The sequence below is a fragment of the Lissotriton vulgaris genome, chromosome 1_1 (assembly GCF_964263255.1).
Source record: "Lissotriton vulgaris chromosome 1_1, aLisVul1.2, whole genome shotgun sequence".
NCBI lineage: Eukaryota > Metazoa > Chordata > Amphibia > Caudata > Salamandridae > Lissotriton > Lissotriton vulgaris.
In genome coordinates, this window is record NC_141685.1 from 1,545,858,992 (window position 1) to 1,545,872,522 (window position 13,531).

Consider the following 13,531-nt stretch of genomic DNA (forward strand, 5'->3'; position numbering starts at 1 on the left):
TCGAGAGGTGAGATCTGGGGACATTGCTTCTACTTCTTCGAACTGAGGGTTTACAGCCATGGGGAAAGACAGACCGCAGAGGGGAGTGCAACAAACCAAGATAGACCAGTACACAGCACAGGGTATCTAGTTGTGCCCGGAGCCCCCGGGTGAAACCCCATCTGTGGCGGTGGGCACGCAGGGTGACCCAACAAGCGCCCCAATTCTTGCTGCCATCTAGGTCTCCAGGGCGACGGTACAGGCAATAGTAGACACCATCTCCCTTGATGTGGGATTGCTTAGAGTCGTACATAAACAACAGTTTGAACGAGGGTCTAAGGGCAAGTTTAAAGACCAACACATAGGCATGGGCCCGACAGATACACTATAATAACAAAAAATGTCTATAGGTCAAAAGAGCTCAACTATACATCCTATCCAAGTCACAACTAATAGTAAAACTTAATAGTGATGAAAGAAATATGTGCACCTATATAAACTAAAGGCACAGCACGATGTCACTAGGGTGTAAAAAGTACCCATCAGTTCCCGCTCGGTACCGCCCTTGTCATCATATGGGTTCTCCTTATACCTAAAAGAGTACGCTGCCAACCACCAGATGTTGCTGTGGCTGCCGCCCAACCATTGAGAATCGTATGTATTAATAGGGAGTACCTATGTAGGGGTAACTGATTTGCAGTGCATAAGTGTGTGAAAGTGAAAATGTGAGGTATATAAAATTGGAGAGAAGAGAGTAGAAAAGGAAATTTAACCCATAGACATTTTTTGTTATTATATTGCTTAGAGTCGACCTGCAGGCGGTGGCGGAGAGATCCCTGGCTATAGAACAGAAGGTATTGAAACTGTAGACTGAAGTCTCCACCCTGAAAACGGCTCTCATAGACCTAGGAGTAAAAACTGTGCAGAGGCAAGGATGCAGAGGGCTGCTCCCGCAGATGTAACCAGTGCTTCGTGGGCTTCCTGGAAGAAGCCGAGGGTACTACACCTGAACCTAGAGAATTGGATCAAAGAAACATTGCTTTTGGCCCCCTTCTCTCCCTGCCCATGATCGAATGAGCGCATTGGGCGCTGGGTTCGCCCCCCCTCGTCCCCCGTGGGTGCGTCCCCACGCACACTTATAGCCAAGATCCTTAATTACAATGATACAGACCATATTCTTAGGGAGGGGAGGCGGGGAGAAGACCCGGTTTTTGAAAACCACACCATTCGCATCTTTCCTGACTACAGGCACCCGGCACAGCAACAGAGGACGTCTTTTGGTGCGTGAAGCAGAAGCTGAGGACAATGAGCTTGCAGTACATGCTGCTATACTCTGCTAAACTTAAGGTCATACATGAGTGTAGAGCCCACTACTTCACCATACCTGAAGTTGCTTGGCACTGGTTAGAGGTGAGAGGAGAGAGCCTGACCTAAGCCTTGAAGGACTCCAACGGGCGCCCCTCAAAGCCCAGGACCTCCCAGAGGTTAAAAGAATGTGGTCGGTGGAACAAACGTGCCTTGAGATCTACATGAGTGATGGTGCGAAAAGATGGCTCCCTAAACCTGGAGTGATTAGGCTCAGAGAGCGAAGGGGCGTAGTCATCGCAAGTGAGCCAAGCTTTGTTACAGGCTGAATGTGAGGAAGCTAGAGCGCTGGAGGAGTTTGTGGCGGCTGCGAGCTCAGAAGCAAGTGCAGGGGACGTAGTGGAAGATACCCCTGAAACCACCAACACTTGATTACATAGAACTGCAACAATGTGTGCCCATGCATTAACTGGTATTGAAAGTACTGGTGACTGAGGAACTGAAGACTGTAGAGATGTAACCTAAGCTCGTTATAGATGCCTTAAAGTTGACCCGATATACCATACACTGCATTGGCGGGCTGAGCAAAGATGCACTAGGCGGCGAGCCGCCCCTCCTCCATCTCTCTGTATTTTTTCTTTTCTTCATTCTCACCTCATCCTTATTCCTCACTTTCTCCCCCTTCTCTTTCTCTTTCTGTCTTTAGTTCTTTCTCTTTTTCACTGCTCACCTCTGTTTCTCTTCGCTGTGTTAGAATTGGAGGACACTGTAGCAACGGAGCAAGTGTGACTGAGTGTGTGATGTAGCTGGAGGTGGATGGGTGCACCAGTACCTCATAGATAGTGGGGTGGACAGGACATCCCCTCATCCTGGCATCCTAGCGGTTTAGTTGTGGTGTGGCTGAGCACATAGGAGTGTGACTGATTTATCTGATATTGCATACATGTTTTCATTTTAAGGAAAAGGTCTTTTATAATTGGGCAGAGAGGTGCCTATTTGTTCTGATTCATTCTAGTTATTAAGTGGGAGTTGTGGGTTGAGCTATGATTGGGGAAGCACAGTAGGTTCATTATGTGTTTATCCGTTGGGTTGGGGGGTGGGAATGTTTGAGCATGATATTTTGTTCAGACTGCAGCATTGGCGGGTTGGGCATTGAGGATCTTTTATAACAATTCTAATAAAGAGATGGCCAATTTTAATTTTGTGACATGGAATGTACGGGGCTCAACAAATTTGTGATGGGGTATAGAGTACAAACTTATCTTCGTAGGCATGGGGTGCATATAGCCATGCTGCAGGAAACGCATTTGTCAGAAATCCCAAAGATTACTCAAAAAGTGGAGAGGTCAGATGTTCTCCGCCACATATTCCACATACATTGAGAGGTGACAATTTGGGTGGCACCGCATATTCCCTTCTGGGTCCTTGGCTGCAAAGCAGATATAGCGGGACAATATGTCTTGGTTCATGGAATATTAGATGGCACGGAAAAATGTTTGTTGAATGTCTACGCCCCAAATACTGATGACAGGGATTTTTATTTAGACCTGGAGAAACAACTGCTGACATATGCGGGAATTCCACTTTTATTGGCAGGAGACTTTAACTGTGTGTTGGACGGCACATTATATAGACACCCCACGAATATACAAACAAAAAGAAATATGCCAACCGCTCCCCGGAGAACTCATGAACTGCATAGAATGTGTGGACTGTTAATGCGTGGTACATACAGAAAAGCAAGGGTATACGTGCTACACCCCAGCTCGCTCAGTCTATAGCCGCTTAGATCGCTTTTTGACTAATAGCAACGCTGCCGCACCCGCCATACAGATAAAGATAATATGGAGCTTCCTCTCAGACCACTCCCCTGTGTTATTGCAATGGGGACCAGAAGTGGCCGACCGTAGGTACCTCTTTCGCAACTGCAACCTGATACCGTGAAGGATGATATCTTTCAAGCAGAACTTGGAGAGATGACCCAAGGCTACTTTTGTACCCACTCGCTGTCCAATAACACCAGGGGTTAGAGAAAGATCTCACGGAAGCCCAGAATGCATTTGCCGCACTGCAAAATAATGCACCAGCTGCTGGGTCACACCATGAGGGGTTACTGCGCGCCCAGCGCAGAGTGGGAGACATATGGGACAGACTGGATAGCCTGGTCCGTCGGGAATACATTAATTTCTGCAACGGGAAGGGGATAAATCAGGTAAACTTCTGCCATGGCTCCTTAAGCGATTATATAATGCTGAGAAGAGCCGACGGAACTCTCGTATTTACGCAGTTGCCCCTAAACTCCTTGTCCGTGTACATCTGGAAACAGTCCATAAAGGGGACCAGGTGGTTGACAGGTCAGAAATGGAATGATTTCTTAACAAGATTCAACTACCACACCTTACAGATGACCAACGTGAAGGACTAGGGGGAGAGATTCGCCTCGAAGATCTCCAAGAAGCAGTGCAAAATATGGCACACTGTAAGGCCCCAAGGCCAGATGGCCTTCCAGTGGAATATTACTAGACATTTGTAGATATACTACTACCTAGACTACTAGAGACTTTACATAAGGCCAAACGTGGGGGGCACATCCATCCTCCATGCAGTAAGCCCAAATAGTCATGTTCACCAAACCAGGCAAAGACCCCACTTTGTTAGGCTCATACCGCCCCCTATCCACGTTAGGGGTAGATACAAAAATTCTGCCCAAAGTATTGGTGATGCGACTAAATAGGGTGGTTACCCAGCTAGTGAACGAAGATCAATGTGGGTTCATGCAAGGCAGAGGATCCCATATAAACTTACACAGACTGTCTCATATACTCCACTCCACAGCTGCCATGGATATTCAGGTGGCAGCAGTCGCCTTGGATATCGAGAAAGCCTTTTATATCCTTCGATGGGATTATCTTTGGGAGGTATTAATAAGAATGGGGTTCAGACCAGATTTTATCTCCTGGGTTCGTCTATTATACTGTCATCCAACTGTTAGGGTGCGCAGCGGTGGGGTGGTCTCTATACTCATCACCATAAAGCAGGGTACGAGACAAGGATGCCCTCCTTTTCACACTAGCGATGGAGCCATTAGCAATCCGGCTACGGCGGGACATAGCCTAATGGGGCATAGTTGTAGGACGCACTTATGTCGTATCTTAATATCACCCCACGGAAGCCATACCAGCCCTCCTGACAGTGTTGGATGAGTTTGGGGAAGTGTCGGGATTGGTTATCAATAAACACTTGGCGGGGCTAGCAAGAAGAGACATTATGGAATTCCCCACCTTCACATTCGCGTGGGAATGCGACCATTTCTGCTACTTGGGCATTAAAGTTGCCCATACCACCAATGCCCAAAACACCTTGAATATGAGGACAGTCCTCACAGGCCTAGATGCATCAATACTCTCATGGAACCATCTCCAACTGGCTGTTGTGAGACAAGTAGCCCTGCCGAAAATGGTCTTACTGCTGCGCTGCCTATATGAGCTGCAAAATTCCTTTTGTCAAATCCCCAATGTCACATTCAATACTCTAAAATAGCCTTCTCGTATCCCTTGTATGGGCCGGGAAATGCAATAGAGTGAAACTAGAGCTGCTAAAGCTGGACATGGATCAGGGAGGCCTTTCAAGCCTCCATCTTTATTATCTCGCTGTACTCCTGCAGTACGCAGCACACTGGTGCGCAGAGGGACCAAACATAGAAAAGAAATTAAAGGCAAACTGGAGCACAGGGGCAGATCTGCCACAATACCTCATGATGGGCTCATGGTCCCCCTGGGACTGCCCATTTGTGGTCAGTCAGGATGCTTGTGTGTGGGAGAGCGCAGTCACTCTTGTACTACGAAGAGCCCCTTATTCCGAAAACACAACCCTTAAAATGGCTTCTCAGCTTCCATCATAAACAGACGGTGATGGATCTGTCTTGGTGGTTCGACAGCAGCTGTGTAGCAGCATGTGACCTCTACTTAAAGGGAACATTTATCTCCTTTGCAGATGCAAAAGAATGTTACCAAGTCTCAGAGGTTCACTTTCTGCAGTACGCCACGATAGCACGCAATGTATGTGAAATTTGGACCACATACCCTGAGGAGCAAGAGGAGTCCCACACCCTGATGACGATCATAGACCCAGGATCCTTTATGGGATTAATCTCCCGATTGTACAAGGCCCAGAAGGCAGATCGCTGAGTAGATGTAGCACGAGACCAGAATAGGTGGTTGGAAGGCTTGCCGTCACCACTAACGGAAGGGGAGCGGAAAAGAGCATTTGCACAGGTAAAGGAAGTGTCCAGCAATGCCAGTTTGAAACTCAATTAATTTACCTGCAACCCATCTACCTGACTCCCCTTAGACTATTGCGCTTGGACCCGACGCACGCACCATCCTGCCCTCAAAGCAAAACGGAACCGGCCCATTTTGCACATGACCTAGGACTGCCCCCCTCTCCATCCGTATTGGAAGAAGATCCTGGACATGTTGCAAAAAAGCAACAAGACTCGTAGTTGAGATGTCGCTTAAACACTGCCTCTTAGGTGTGTTACAGGCCCCCAACCCAAAGATCTGCATGCAGTACAAATGTACCACGCTAGGGTTAGTGTTAGCAAGGAGCTGAATTGCTATACATTGGAAGCAGGCTGTGACCCCTCGCCCAACAAAGTGGAAGGCAGATATGTGTGATTGGGGGACTGCAGAGGAACGCCGTCTGCAGTCTGCATGAACGGACGAAAATGCTGAACGGGACCTGAAAACGTGGGATATTATATTAGATAGGTTACAGGTAATGGATCAACTAAGAGGTAACACATCAGGCATGCCCCAGGGGGTGACCCACACACAACACGGACCGCCACTGGAACCCTCCCCCCGCTGACAGATAGTGACCATATTTAATTAAATGAGCCCTGCAGAATGGGGGTGGGAAGCCTTGAAGTAGTCACATACCCATTCACATTTTACCAAGATGGGTCCTCGGTGGGGCACCTAGATAACTGTGGATCCTGCTAACGTGTTGGCTGAATAGGCTCCCTGCGGCCTGGCACCACCTCTTCAATGTAGACCCTCACAGCATTGCCCCCCCCCCGCCCAGAATTAGCGGTGTCACACTCTTGGGACGGGACCGGGAGGAACGATTACTAATATATACCTGGGCCCCTCTTAGGGCTAGATGTATGACCTGTTTTTGCATGCGCAAACGGGTTTGCGAACCCGTTTGCATATGGGCCGTGTACAAAGCCTATTTAGCGAGTCGCAATTTATGTGCGACTCGCTAAACAGGATTTGCGACTCACTATTTGGAAGGGGCGTTCCCTTCCAAATAGCGGGTCTCAAAACCATGTACTGTTTTGCGACCGCAATTTCTGTTGCAAAACAATCACAATTGCCACCTACTTTAGGTGGTAATGCATTCGCAAAGGGAAGGGGTCCCCAGGGGACTCCTTACCCTTTGCAAATGCATGCGAAAATATTTTTTAAGGACAGGCAGCAGTGCCAGGGACTACTGCCTGCCCTTAAAAAATGAAACTAAAACGTTTCATTTTTTATTTTAAATGCATCCCATTTTCCCTTGAGGAAAACGGGCTGCATTAAAAAAAAAAAAAACTTTATTTCAAACCAGTCCCAGACATGGTGGTCTGCTGAGCCCAGCAGACCATCAGACCATCATCTCTGGGAGGGCCTGTCATTGCAAATGGGCTCGCAAATTGTGAAAGGCTCATTACTATTAATGAGTCTAGCAATTTGCGACCCCATTGGGAATCGCAAACACACTGTTGTACAATTAGTCGCAAGGCGCAAAATAAAATGGTTGTACATCTGGCCCTTAATGTCTTAACGTTTTACAAAATGAGAAAAAAAAATGTGATAATGCTGAATTGTGCCACTATTACCAACAGCCGCCGAAAGTTCTGTATTGTTTTGCTTATATAAATAAAAAAAGCCATAGAACAAAGACTTTAAGTGCTACGACTGAAGTAAAGCAATGTTCACTGTTAACATGTATGCTGTATTGTATTTATGCATGTCATATCTACCAGATACGTTAATCAAGGAGCACCCATGTACAAACGGTTCATAGGTAAAACATGTTTTTTTTTTTTTTTAAAAACGTACACACTGAAGTGCAAGTCATGCCTGTTCTGCGCTTCTCTTTTGCCTGTAGAATAGGCATTTCATCTTGTAGCACAGGCCATTAATGGATCTCAATTGAGGTAGCCAACAGTAACAACTAATCCTTCCGGAAGTACCTTTTTGCACAGCAGATAGTTCAGTTGCTAACCTTGATCTCAAAACAGCAGCAGGAAAAAAAGTAAACTGGATTGTAAGAGCTTGTTTACTTTATGCAGTTTCAACTCCGTGCTATTTTGTTTCCTCTCAGCAACAAATAGGAGGTTAATTGAGAGACGAGGAGCCAATCCTGTGATATCAAGAGTAAAAGGTTTAATGCATTCACTTCTGCAACCCTTGCATGCTGATGAGAGGAGGCCTGTAATTAAAATGTTAACTAATAAAATACAAGTAGCCATTATTTATAAGTAAATCCACTCTGTCAAGTAAGAAGGTTATCCGGCATAAGAAAAGCAAAATGAAATAACTAATATCAATTTAGCACTAAAAGTACCACAGACGATGGTAATTGCTATATATGCGAGTAGACTAAACATTTGGCTGCCTACTGTCCTCTGAGACCACCAGTGTTTCAGGGCCTAACCCGTGTGCAAGAGGAGAGATACTCACAGGGGATGAAGCTTCAGTAAAGAGTTGTACAAATTGCTTTTAAGTATATGCAGATGTATCTAGTCCTTCCAGGGCTCTACAATATCACTGCCTTGTCAATGTTTATGAAATTTATTTGAAACTGCAGATGTTTCCATCAAACAGACACTAGTATTAGAGAAAACTACTGATTTGCTCTCAGTGACATATTCTGCATAAGTCTAGCAGAAGCCCTAAAGAAGGCAAGGGAAGAAGCTATTATTGAAATACGCAAGAAAGCTCCTACAAACATACCTTTTGATTTAAATTCCGCTACGACAGTTCGGTTTCGTTCCAACTCTCTCTCCTTTTCGTTAAGCACTTTTGAAACATACTCATTCTAAGAAAACAAACCGATTAACAAAATATCAAGGTATTGTCAATAACATCATTTCACTTCCATAAAAATAAGATGTTAGCGAAAGCACACGAAACAAATTAAAAGAGAGACTGCTATAAAGTTGTAAACTAGGGATATATTCACGGTCCTAAAATGGGAAAATCTGGGATAAATACAGTAACTAGCATTTTTTTTTTTAAAGAAAAATAATTTGAATACGCCCATTCAGAGTTCAAGAAACAAACACCTTATTTCATTTGGAATGCCATGTCTCTGCTCTTTCAAACTCTTGGAGTACATTATATAAGAATTTTCTTGCTGACCAGATCAAATGATAACTGTTCTTTCCAAAAAGAAATGCAAGCTATACCAGTCTTTTCTAATGCCTTCGACATATGACATCAAAATGTCCATCTAAGTAAGTATGTGTTATGTTTTCAAAAACGTCCAAATAAGCTTTCTAAATGGGCAATGCACCATACTGGATCGTAAAAATGGGACTGATGTAGTATTTTTTGATTTGAAGTACAAGTTACTTACCTTTAGTAACGATATCTGTAACCAACATTAGTTAGTGATAGATTCTGTACCTTACAATTACCCCCAGGTGTCAGAATGGATCCGGAAAGTTTACGTCAGCAGTATCCCTGCGCCTTGGAAGGTGGCGTTGTGCGGCTCCGCGTCCATCGCTGGTGTCTTGGTTGCCGAGATGACGTTGTGGCAGCTACTTAGATGCCGCCCTCGCGCGCTGACGTCAGTTCAGTACACTTCTTTCCGTCCCAGGAACTCAAAGCCATGCAAGATACTGACTACTGGTGCATTGAAACTAGGGCCCTGAAAGGGATTACGTTAATCCTAGAAATCAGTTCGTAGAACAGGGAGGATGGCTGGGGCGGTTAAAAATATTTAACTAACTAATGTTTCTTACAGATATATCGTTACCGAAGGTAAGTAAATTGTTCATCTGAAAGAAACATGTAGTGATAGAATCCTTACCTTAGAATGCATACCCCAGCAATACCAACCTTGGTGGTGGGTCTGCGAACCACGATCACATCAGGAAGTCCCGGAGAACAGAACAGCCAAAGAAGCATTCTCTCCGGACTTGGCTGTCCAGGCAATAGTGCTTAGTAAAATTGTTCAACGAGGCCCACATAGCTGCCTGACAGATGTGTTGGAAGGGGACAACACGTCCCAATGCCGTAGTGGCAGCCGTCGCCCTAGTGGAATGGGCGCGCAACCCCACCGGAGGCTCGTTTTTCGCCAGAGAATAACAGGCTTTAATACACAAGACAACCCATCGGGAGATAGTTCGCTTGTGTACGGCCCGACCTTTCATGGCGCCTACGTAGCCAACAAAGAGCTGGTCATCCACCCAGAACTGTTGTGGGCGATTCAGGTAAAATGAGAGCGCACGTTTTGGGTCCAGACAGTGGAGCCTCTCTTCCACTCTGGAAGGATGCGGAGGCAGAAAGAAGGTGGGCAAAGCTATGGTCTGCCCGATGTGAAAGGCAGTGACAACCTTTGGCAGAAAGGGTGGACGTGTTCTGAGCACAACCTTGTCCAGATAGACAGACAGAAAAGGAGGTTTGCAAGAAAGAGCCTGGAGCTCACTCACTCTCCTGGCAGAGGGGGAAACAACCTTTACAACGCAACTTTTACAACGCAACATCCATTACATCGCATGCCATTACAACGCAGCCATTACAGCGCATGACACTACCACGCATACCACTACAAAGCATGTCATTACAACGCATACCATTACAATGCATACACAACGCATACCATTACAACGCATACCATTACAACGCATAGTACCCTTACACTATCCAACACTTACCCTACTGTTGCACCCCCTGGAGTTAGAATAGTAATTTTTACCCCTACACTATCGAACACTTACCAAACTGTTGCACCCCCCTGGAGTTAGAATAGTAATTTTTACCCCTACACTATCCAATACTTACCATACATGCTATCTACTGTTATGCGTTGTAATGGTATGCGTTGTAAAGGTAGTCTTTAAAAATTTGTGTAATGGAATGCGTTGTAATGGATGTTGTGTTGTAAAAAATGCGTTGTAATGGTATGCGTTGTAAAAGTATGCGTTGTAACATCATACATCCGGCAGAGGTGATTGCAACCAGGAAAGCAGTCTTCAAAGTTAACAGATGAAGAAGACAGTTGTGAAGAGGATTAAAGGGAGCGCAAATTAAATATGTGCGAAACAGGTTCAAGTCCCACTGTGGAATTATGAAGGGAATAGGAGGGAACAGATGGGTAATGCCTTTGAGGAATCTATTTACAACAGGGGATTTGAAAAAAGAGGGCTGATCAGGAAGCCTAAGAAAGGCTGAAATAGCAGAAAGGTAGCCCTCGATAGTGCCCAGAGCAGAACCCTGCTGGGCCAAAGAAAGTAGAAACAGAAGGGCTTCTGAAAGAAGGGCATAAAGGGGATCCACAGCCTTTGCTGTGCACCTTGCCACAAACTTGTTCCACCTGCAGGCATATACCAGCTTAGTGGAGGGACGCCTGCCTGCCAGAATGACATCACAGACTTCAGGAGGCAAGTCGAAAAAAAATCCACTGCCGCGGCTCAAACTACACGCAAAGAGGTGGAGACCAAATCGGTTCGGGCGGAGGACTGTCCTCTGCTGCTGCGACAGAAGATCCTCCCAAAGAGGAAGACTGATCTGGTGATCGATGGTCATACTGAGAAGCTCGGGATACCAAACTCTTCGAGCCCAGTCCGGAGCCACAAGAATAACTTGGGCCCGGTCGCGCCTGATCTTCTTCAGCACTCTGGGCAGAAGTGGTATAGGCGGAAAGGAGTACAACAAACTGCAACTCCACTCACGACGAAAAGCATCGCCTAGCGGGTGCTGCTAGGAAATTCCAACGTGCAGAACTGCTGACATTGCGCGTTCTCTTCGGTGGCGCCTCTCCCCACTGTTGAAAGAGACCTTGCCCCACCTCTGAGTAAAGACGCCATTCGTGATCCATCATGCACCTGCGGCTGAGTTCGTCCGTCCTAGCGTTCAGTGAACCTGCCAAGTGTTGAACCACCAGGAAAATGCCCTGATATTCCAGCCATGTCCAGAGGTACAGAGCCTCCTGACATAGGGTCCTTGACCCCACCCCACCCCGCCCTGTTTGTTGCAGTACCACATGGCGGTGGTGTTGTCTGTGAACACCCGCACTACTCTCCCCTTGACAGAGGGAAGGAATGCCTTCAGTGCAAGTCGGATCGCCCGGAGCTCCAGAAGGTTGATATGGAGCCTGGACTCCACCGGAGACCAGAGGCCACTGATCTACACACCAACATGGCCACCTACTCGATCCAGTATTCGCAAACTGGGAGGAAGTAAGTGTGGCGCCCCCAGTGCCTCTCCCGTGGACTGATCATTTTTTGGTACCTTTTGAAATCCACCTCCCCAAGCAAAAGGTGACCGATTCCACTCCTCTCAATTATCCTAGACGCAAATGGGCTAGGTTCTCCCTGCCGAAATTCCATGAAGCTCTCACTGCTGAGGGCCCCCCTGGAGGCGACGATGCGGATTCGGCAAATAAATTGCTCAACGACCGCATCACGGCTGCATTGGATCGCACCGCCCCACTGGGTCATTCTAAGGAGGGCGGGCGCAAACAGAGATCGGCACCATGGTTCAATGAGGAGCTGCGCGGTGCCAAGAGGGAGTGCAAGCGAGCGGAAAGGCAATGGAGGGAAGCCTTTGATAGTCAGGCGAGAGAGAGATATCTCGTCAACAGAAGAGTATACCACAATTTGATCAGGAGAATTAAGACCGCCCACTATACCAGTAGAATAATGGATGCCGAGAACTCAGCGAAAGAACTGTTTAGTGTATACAAGTCTCTGGCTGTCCCCAATTCATCAGCGGGGCCAGAGGACTGCTCTGCGGCCACCTGTAATCGCATTGCCGAGTATTTCGCCGACAAAGTGTCCAAAATTTACTCCGCCTTTCCCGCCCTACCAATGGTCGGAGGAGAGTTCGTAGCTCCTGATAGGGAGGTGAACGGACAAAACTTGCTGCTTAATTTTTCTACCCCGTCAGCAGAAGACCTGATTAAAATATGCAGGTCAGTGAAGTCAGGCTCCCCACGGGACCCAGCGTCTCCTAAACGGCTGGCCGACAGCCTGACGACACTAGAACCATATATCAGGCACCTGTTGGACATCTCCTTCAGGTCCAGCACCCTGCCTCGTGAGTGGAAACAGGCAGTTGTGCTTCCCCTCCGTAAAAAGCCCAACATCAGCTTCGAAAAGCTGGAAAATCTACGACCCATATCCCTCCTTCCCTACTTTTCGAAAGTGGCGGAGAAGGTGGCAAATATGCAGCTAATGCAGTTTGTGGAAGAGACAAATCTCCTCCACCCCACCCAATTTGGATTCAGACCTCGACATTCGACTGAGTCGGCACTCCTCATGGCATCTGAAGCCATCCGACAGGGGGCCGACGAGGGCCATACCATGGCTCTGATCCTGCTGGATCTCAGCGCTGCATTCGACACTGTAGCACATTCCATCTTGCTACAGTGTCTGAACATAGCAGGGGTAGGCAACGCAGCGCTAAAATGGATTCAGTCGTTTCTGTCGGGCCGAGGTTCTCAAGTCAGGCAGGGCGACTGCTACTCCAGGAGAGTGGCACTGGACCAAGGGGTACCTCAGGGCTCGTCCCTAAGCCCGACGCTTTTTAACCTTTATGTTGCCCCGGTCGCCTCTATAGTTGAGAGACACGGCCTGCGCATGGTGTCCTACGCTGACGACACGCAGCTAGTCATCTCCCTATCGCGCGCACCCGGTCTTGCGGCAGACATCTTCAGAGCATGCATGCAAGAACTTGCTGCCTGGATGTCTGCCAACTGCCTTAAACTCAACGGCGACAAGACTGAGGTGCTGGTGGTAGGGGGTGATCGGGCGGCGTGGACGTCAGCGTGGTGGCCGCCTTGCTTGGGACCAGCTCCTACTCCCTGCCGGGAGACGAGGAATTTAGGTATTTGGTTCGATTGCGATCTGACCTTTGGTCCCCAGGTAAACAGGGTGGTTGGCACCTGTTTCGGGATCCTTAAGACCATCAGGAAGGTATTGGAGCTCCTTCCCATCGAAGCCCGCAGGACACTAGTGCACGCTTTAGTC

The 13,531-nt window shown here is 47.3% G+C and overlaps 1 protein-coding gene across 1 annotated transcript in view; it reads right to left on the reverse strand.

The window, feature by feature from the left end:
* The window catches only part of CEP290 (centrosomal protein 290), a 1,386,965-nt gene that overhangs the window by 1,059,292 nt on the left and 314,142 nt on the right, over nt 1-13,531 (reverse strand). Inside the window, exon 18 of the mRNA XM_086918001.1 lies at nt 8,289-8,373. Within this exon, the coding sequence (XP_086774127.1) occupies nt 8,289-8,373 (85 nt within the window). The remainder of the gene's footprint in view (nt 1-8,288; nt 8,374-13,531) is intronic.